The following is an 8,928-nucleotide window of genomic DNA, read 5'->3' as shown; positions in this document are numbered from 1 at the left end:
TTACTTCTCTGCAGTATCTCATCTCCCCTGTCTATGCATTTTTATCCTTCTAATATCTCCTCTCCAAGTTCTCACTTAGAACAATATTACAACATAAATTCAGGTGCTCAACATGGTGACCCAAGCCCATTCAAGCCTCTGGTTCCCAAGTTTGTCCTGCTACATGGAGAAAACCTTTATAGTGAAATGATAGTATCCCAGGTCCAAGCATATACCAGAATCCCTGAGCTTAACCTCCAGAGTCCTCTGGGCATATACATGGGCTCCTGGGTCATAAAGCTTATCGGGAGGACAACTCATTGTTCCTCCCTATTGCATCTGCAGAAAAATGTCATCATACTAGATGTAACTTTGTAGCTCAGGGGAAGGGATATCTCATGAGCTGTTAGGAAGAGAAATTTCCCAAATGGAAAGGAATCTGTATGGGGGATGATATTGATTTTCTCTCCTTTAGAAGTCATAAAACTATTGAGTTTATACCATTAAGTCTTCAAAATGTGACTTCTTAGGAAACTCCTTAGCAATTCTTCTGCTTTGTTTAGTGTAAAGAAGTGAATCCTGATGCAATTTAGCATTGTTACAACTATAGTTTCAAAAGTTGAAGAAGACCCCTGGTAAACACAATTAGACTCCGTGAGAACACTTTTTTTTAAGGTGTTTGTACCTGTAGATAATAGTTTCAACTTTCTTCCAACCCAGCATGATTCTCCTCCCCAATCTGTAACTAATAATAAACAGATAAATTCTTTGTAGAAGGACTTTCCCTGTGCGTTAGCTCCTTTGGCAAACAGTAATGAAAACTCCACATTCTCATGAGAAAACAGAATTCAAGTAGAGCTCAAAGTGTAGAGTTTTCTTAGAGTCTCTGTTCTTGGATGATGATGGAGTAGACCTGTTAGTACCAGGATATGTCATAAATCATGGTTTTCCTAAGTACAGCTAGAAAAAGACTGAGGGACAATTGAATGCACTAGACAATTTTTTTTATTTTTAAACATAGCTGACATACAATATCATATTAGTTTCAGATGTACAACATTGTGATTCAACATTTATATACCTTATGAAGTGATCACCACAATAAGTCTAGTAACCATCTGTCACTGTGCATAGTTACTACAATATTATTGACTATGTTCCTTATATTGTATAAATTACATCCCTGTGACTTGTTTTTTAACTGGAAATTTTCACCCCTTAATCCCCTTTTCTTTTCCAGTTTTTATTTTTTATTTATAAGTTCAGACAATTTCAAGTTGTCATGAGAGAGAAGATAATGTGGTCTGGTCCAAAAGAGGGTCTGGTTAAATCTGATATGTTCTCATTTTAATTATTTCTCTCTTTGATTAACAAGAAATGTATTCCCTGGTCTCTGGTCACTCCCTCATGATATACCTCCCCCCCACTGTGTCAACATTTATCTTCATAAATCAAGACTGACATTACCTAATCTCTTAAAATTCTTTTCTATGACCTTGATTTCTCCATTGTACACAATAGGTTTTATATCATAAAGTATAAACACCATTCTTATCAAAGTCTTTTAGTTAATACTCAATCAACCTTTTAAATTTTAATTCTATTTCACTCTTTAAAATACTACCCTGTCTTTAATGAGCAAAATTCTATGTATGAAATAACTGCTGCTCATTTCCACTTTCCTTCAACTCTGACTCAATGACCATGGCCTCCATGATGGTATTCTGTATAAATCAGCTAGATCTGATCCGTGTGTCTCTTGTATTCTCATATCTGTGTGTACTGCAATCATGACATGCACATTTTCCCCTTTAACTTAGGGTTTCTGCCTTTATAATTTTTCTCAATTTTTTATTTTGTTAGAGTACATTTTACATATAATTTACTGTCTTAACCATTTTTAAGCATGTACTTCAGTAGTACTAAGTGCACTTATTTTTGTACGACATGGCCACCATCCATCTCCAGAACATTTTTTATTTTGCAGAAACTGAAACCCTGTACCCACCCAGTAAACTCTCCAAGATCCCCTTCCCCTGGCTCCTGGCACTGCCTCTCCTTTCTCTTCATGCCACAGCATTTGATAACCATCATTCTAATTTCTGTTACTGTAAATTGAGTTTTTTAAAGAATCCAAATAAAACTGAGATTATGCAATATATATTTTTAACTAAAAAATTTAAATTACAACTGACAGCAGAGGGCAAAAGTAGTTTTACAGTTGTGAATATATGAAACATAGAGTTTATTCTTGTATTATTACTTATTAATTATTGTATTATTTTTCCATATAAACAACTGTAAACCCACTTTTCTCAAGCTCTATATTAGTTTCAGGTATACAAGCATGGTGGTTAGACATTATCTAATTTATGAAGTAATCCCCCAATTAGTCTAGTATCTACCTGACACCATACATAGTTATTACAATATTATTGACTATATTCCCTATGCTGTACTTTACATCTCTATTACTATTTTTATTGCAAATTTGTACTTCATAATTCATTCACCCTTTTCACCTAATCCTCTAACTTCTCTCCTTTCTGGCAACAATAGTTTGTTCTCTGTATGAGTGATTATGCAATTTGTCTTTATTTGACGGACATTTCACTTAGCATAATGTCCTCAAGTTCATGTTGTTGCAATGGCAGAATTTTCTTTTATTTTTAAAGGCTGAATAATATTCCATGGCACATATAGGCCATATTTTCTTTATCTTTATTGAAATTTTCTGTTTAGTCAGTATATTTTGAAGCTTCAAGATTTCTGTTTGGCTTATTTTTATATCTATTCCTTTGTTAGACTTCTCATTTCATACATACATTGTTTCACTGATTGCATTTAGTTGACTGTTTTTTTCTTGTAGTGTACTGAGTTTTAAGATGATTGTTTTGAATTCCTTGTCAAACAGTTCATGGATCTCCCCTTCTTTAAGTTCAGTTGTTGGAGCTTTATTAGTTTCCTTTGCTAGTACCATGTGTGTGTGATTCTTTGTGATCCATGTAGCTTTGGGTTGGTATGTGTATTTGAAGGAAAAGACATCCCACTTCCAATTTTTAGCCTGGCATTGACAGGTGAAGTCTTTCCCCTGCTGGGTCCCTGAACTGATGGGACTACCTCTGAGATCATGATTGGACAGAGCTGGAACCAGGTATCATCTGGTTTGCAGTCATTCCACAGCTGGCAGACTTATTACCAGGGTTGCAGATGGGTGTAGATAGGTCTCTGAGCATGCTCCCATTGAGTCTTTGGGATGGTCTCTATTTGGGCAGAACTGCCTCTGGTCAGTGGTAGAGTGAGTGGGTATCAGGTCATGAGACTGCTTTAAGTTTCAGGTTGTTGCCTGTTATAGGGGTCACAGATGGGCATGGTACCTCCTGGAACCCCTGGCAGAAGCAGCTATCAACAGGACTGCAAACAAGTGGGGCTGGGGCCGAGTTCACAGGAGACAGCTTTGTGTCCAGCGTGTAGTCAGGGCCACTGTCAACTAATTTGCTATTGGCTCCCTTCTCAAAGCAGTCGTTCTCTGCCATGGGCTCTACATGGGTTTACAATCTCCCACCTGGATTCCAAAGCTCCAATATGCATTGCCATCCTTGAATGGTTGCCAGATGTTTGTTTCTATGGGGGGAACATGGGCTAGAGAAACAATATGAACTAACATGTTCACAATTTTTTATCATAATCAATTTAATTTCACATATAATTTTCATTTGTTCCACAAACATTTTTTAAACTCCAAGAAAAAAAGGCCATCACAGAAGACACAATATTAAATTTACTAGTTCAAGAATGAGAGTGTATAAAATGAGAGGCAGGCTTATAAAAAACTTTATAGAATTAGAAACTTGAGAGCATAGAAAGAACCCCCCCCAAAATAGTCTAATTCCCATCTTTTACTTGTATACACTTCAGAAAAAAATTATACTATTCATTTTTAGGCAGTACTTTATTATTTGTATTATTTATAGAAACTTTTTGCATTTTTAAAAAGATTTCATTTATTTATATTTTTAGAGAGAGGAGTAGAGAGGAGAATTAGAGGGAGAGAAACATTGATGTGTGAGAGAAACATAAATCAGTTGCCTATCACATGTACCCAACCCAGGACCCAGCCCACAACCAACCATGTGTCTTAACCAGGAATCAAACTGGCAACCTTTCACTTTGTGGGATGATGCTCAACCAACAGAGCCATGCCAACGAGGGCTGCATTTTCCTTCATAGTTGTCATTGGTCATGTGACTTATAATTGAACCACTGTATGTAAGAAATCTAGAACAGCATACACTCTTCTTTCTTTCTTTCTTTCTTTCTTTCTTTCTTTCTTTCTTTCTTTCTTTCTTTCTTTCTTTCTTTCTTTCTTTCTTTCTTTCTTTCTTTCTTCTCTCTTTTTCTTTCTTTCTTGTTCAGTAACAATTGTCCCATTTTCCCCCATTACTCTCTCCTGCTCTACCTGCCCCTCACCTCCCACATTAAATCCCCCAGCCTTTGGCTTTGTCCATGGATCCTTTATACATATTCCTTTACTTGGCCCTTCTCCTTCTTTCCCCCGTTATCCCCTTCCCCCCTCCCTTCTGGTCACTGTCAGTTTGTTCTTTATTTCCATGTCCCTTGTTCTATTTTGCTCACTTGTTTTGTTGATTAATGTTAAATTCTTCCTTCAGTGAATTAAAGTTCTTCTCTTTGAAAATTTCTCTTGTATGACATTTTACACCTGAGGTCAATAATGAATATCATTGCAGGTATATATTCAGATACACAAAAACACAAATGCTTCCAACAATTATAGCCAATTATATATATATATATATAATTATACATATAATACAATAAATATATATATATCACAATTAATTTTGGTAAAAGAAATTTATTATTTTAAAGTAAAGCTTTTGGCAATATTTATTGTAATATAATTTTATATAAAAATATTTAATTTCCTCTGGATAATCAAAGCTCCCAGATATCAAATCTGAGGAAGGCAAAAGGGAGTTTGGGGACAAGGGTAGAAAGAGGCTATTATACACAATATTCAAGGAATACAGGACTGTACCCCAGACTCTCTTGGGTTCTATATACCCCAGGAGGCCTCTACCCATGCCCAAGTCCTGGGAGAAATGCAGGTAGCCTTAACAGATGATAGAGATCCAGGTGCACCTGAAAAGAAGCTGGGAGCAGTTTTGAGGCCCAGCTAAGTTTCTAAAATTGTAACTAACAAAATTATGTTGTTGGTATTTAGAAAAATAAAAACTTTAAGATGTGGCGCTGTGTCAAATTGGACTTTGCTGCACAGTGCTACTGCTTGTGGTGACACAGAGGGTAGGAGCAGATGGGGATGTTGCTTCTCTACTGCCCAGAGCAGAGGAGAAAGGTTAAAGAGTAGAAGGAAGGAGCAGCAACCTGGCAGTCCTGCCCTAAGATGGCCAGAAAGCTGTGGCTTTATCTTGAGCTAACCAGGTAGCTCTAGCTCAGGCACTAACGGCCTTTCACCCTTTGTAGCTGTGGAAGTAATTTCTCTTAATCCTTTCCTCCTGACCATTTACTGCTAAAATGGCCAAACCTGGCCCAGTTATCACCCAAGAGACCAAAATAGGCAAACAGTAGCTTTTAAATATGTGTAGATCATGTGCCGAAATCTGAAACCTGAGACTTAGGAGAGAAGAGGTGCCCAGAGCAGACCCTCATTCAGAGAACTTCTATGGAGAAGAATGGGGGAAGACTGAGCAGGTTTGAGTTTATTAATTTATTACAAATTCAGTCTGCTCAGACTTTATACTTCCATAACTGCAATCATGTACTTCTCATTTTTTTCAAACAAAAAAGGCTCTGTACCCGCCTCTGGATCTGCTTGGTCCTGATCCCATAAATGACTGGGTTGAGGGCAGGGGGGATGACCACATAGAGGTTAGCTAGAAGGATATGGATATACTGGGGAATGCTATGACCAAAGCGATGAGTGAGGAAGGAGAAGAGAGCTGGACCAAAGAACACTAAGATGATACAGATATGGGAGCTGCAAGTATTGAGAGCCTTTAAGCGGGCATCCTGGGAAGGGAGGTGGAAAACAGTGTATAAAATCCTAGCATAGGAGGCAATGATCAGAAGCACATCCAGAAACAGGATAGAAATATTAGCAAGACCATAATAGACATTGGCACTAATACTGGCACAAGCTAAGCGTGCCACTCCCATGTGCTCACAGTAGGTATGAGGGATGATTCTATGTCCACAGTAAGGCAGTCTCAGAAGGAGGAAAACAATGGGAGCAATCATGCATAAACTTCTTAGAACTACCACCAGAGCAATCACACCAATGACTCTATTGGTGAGGATCATGCTGTATCTGAGTGGGTTACAAATAGCCACATAGCGATCAAAACCCATGGTAAGAAGTACAATGCTCTCCATGACTGTAAAAAAGTGGATAAAAAAGACTTGAGCAACACAGCACCCAAAGCACAGCTCCTGAAGCCTGAACCAAAAGATACCCAGCATCTTAGGAATGGTAACAGTAGAGAGACTCAGGTCAATTACTGAGAGCATGGCTAAAAAGTAGAACATGGGTTGGTGAAGGCTATGATCAGTCCAGATAACAAGGAGGATAATAATATTTCCAACAAGAGCAACCAGATACACTACACAGAAGGGAAAGCCAAGCCAGATTTGTGCAATTTCTAACCCTGGAATCCCCAGCAACAGGAATGAAGAAGGGTGGTACTCAGTGACATTGGGAGAAGACATTCTTCTGCGGGCTGATTGAAATGTCCTTGTTAAAGGATTACTGGTTCCCACTGGGCAATTTATCCACTGTTAGATCTACAAAAATTAAAAATAAAATGTCACCACAGTATATTAATAAAAGTTAATAAAAAGACTATTGTAGTAGACTACTCTGCCTGATTTTAGGAATTGTATCTCTACCCCTTGTGGCTAAGGGCAAGAGATGACCTTTGGAATGCCAGTCACAGGAGACAAAGCCTGTCTCTGGTAGCAAACTCTGCTTCAGTTCCTCTCCCCGCCCCCAGAGCTTGGTCGAAAGTCAATGACGGGTAAGACCCCTCACAGTGGGGGGCAATCTAAGCCAGACTCGATCAGCTGGGAGGCCTTCATGGAAGGACTCTGGGGGCTGCAACAGAGAGCAATGGACTCTCACCCCCCAGCTTTCTCAAAGCCTGAGTCCCCATGTACTCTGGGAGAAGTGGTTCTAATTCCCTTAAGCCTGAATACCTGATGGGGAGAGGTGCAGCTCCTTGCCTTGCTAGAGTGTGTCCTGGGGAAAAATCTGGCACCACAAAGACTTACTGATAAACCTGTGAAATCTGCTCTGCTAACAGTGCTTTCATTCATATGATAAGGGTCCGAGAGTAAATGAATTTGTCTCCCAAAGTTTCTGCAACTCTCTTCCTGACAGACACTGACTCATAGTAAGCCCTCAGACCTCTTTGTAATGTTATCTACTGTTTGATCCTTGCCGCCCTGTATTCCTGTGTATTACAACCCAATAAAAGGCTATGGAGAAAGGCCTTTGGGGCCTTTTTCTCCTTGGAGAAACTGGCCACTGCTGGCCTCTTTCTCCCCAGAGAAACTGGCCACAGCCCATGCCTCCATCCCCAAACAGATCTCATCTTGTCTCGGCCATATTTATTCACTCACGCGTGTCCGTGGCACCAGGGGGACCTCGAGAGAGTGGTCGCCTCCACAGACTATGGTACAGTTACACAATGGAATGCCACATGGCTGTAAAAAAAAAAGGAAATCTTACTTTTTGTGTTAATATGGATGAACCTGGAGAGTATTATGCAAAGTGAAATAAGCCAGTCAGAGAAAGACAAGTACTGTATGATTTTACTTATATGTGGAGTCTACGCAACAAAATAAACTAACAAACAAAATAGAAACAGAATCATAGATACAGAGAACAGACTGACAGCTGTCAGAGGGGAGAGGTGTTGGTGGGCTTATTGAAAAAGTGAAGAGATTAAGCAAAACAAACTAACCTACAGACACGGATAATAGTATGGTGATTATCAGAGGGAAAGCAGGGTGAGGGGAGTTAGAAGATGGTAAAGGGGGGATAAATGGTGCTACAAGGAGACTTGACTTGTGCTGGTGAATACACAATACACTATACAGATTATGTGTTATAGAATTGCACCACTGAAACGTATGCAATTTTGTTGACTAATGTTACCCTGATAAACTCAATAGAAATAAAAAAATAAAATATCCCCAAACAACTGATATTAGGATTACTTCTCTAAAGGCCTTGAATTCTTTTTCCTTTTCTAGTTCTCCATAAATAATCCCAGTATTGCTTCTCAAATGAAGCATAAAAGCTAATGCTGTCTGTCTCTCTGAAAATTATTTAGTTCAGACTAAATACATTAACTCTCCTCTTCCTCAGAAGATAAATACTGTTAGGAGATAAATAAAATTGATAGTAATAATAACCACCAGCACAATCATTATAATAGCTTTAATTAATTATGTTACTACTATTTTTCATTCATATTTTTACCATTATTTGCATATATTTTTAATTTCTCCCCACAATTCCATGGCATAAGTTTTGTTTGGTATCTGGTTTGTGGAAGAGAAAGGTTTGGATAAGTTAATTGACTTCCCATTACTTACAAAGCTAATGAGCAGCAGAATCATTATCTTATTAACCAATGTCACCCCAATACATTTAATAAAAAATAAAAAATAAAGAAAATTTAATATTAGTTTGAAATTAGGCTTTGTGACACTGATCAGGAGCTGTTTTAGTAAACTTGTTAGTGGAAAAGTGAAAGGAAGGAGAAAGAAAAATAAGGGATGGGAAGAATGAAAGGACCTAGAGTAACCAATACCACCTAAAATCCTATGACAAAGGCCAAGTGTGCTCTATAGACAATGCCAATTTCTTTATAACAGATGTACACATTTAATTCTAAAATTTTT

At 38.2% G+C, this 8,928-nt stretch overlaps 1 protein-coding gene across 1 annotated transcript; it reads right to left on the bottom strand.

Moving 5' to 3' along the window:
• Nucleotides 1–5,775: 5,775 nt before the first annotated feature.
• On the bottom strand, nucleotides 5,776–6,726 carry LOC119062186 (olfactory receptor 52E8). The gene has a single exon (XM_037163057.2). The coding sequence runs from the start codon at nucleotides 6,724–6,726 to the stop codon at nucleotides 5,776–5,778; it is 951 nt and encodes a 316-aa protein (XP_037018952.1).
• Nucleotides 6,727–8,928: the final 2,202 nt, after the last annotated feature.

The sequence above is a fragment of the Artibeus jamaicensis genome, unplaced genomic scaffold (genome assembly GCF_021234435.1).
Source record: "Artibeus jamaicensis isolate MK-2021 breed Jamaican fruit bat unplaced genomic scaffold, CSHL_Jam_final contig_2962, whole genome shotgun sequence".
Classification (NCBI taxonomy): domain Eukaryota; kingdom Metazoa; phylum Chordata; class Mammalia; order Chiroptera; family Phyllostomidae; genus Artibeus; species Artibeus jamaicensis.
Note: the sequence above shows the minus strand (reverse complement) of the source record. Positions and strands in the feature narration are given on the sequence as shown.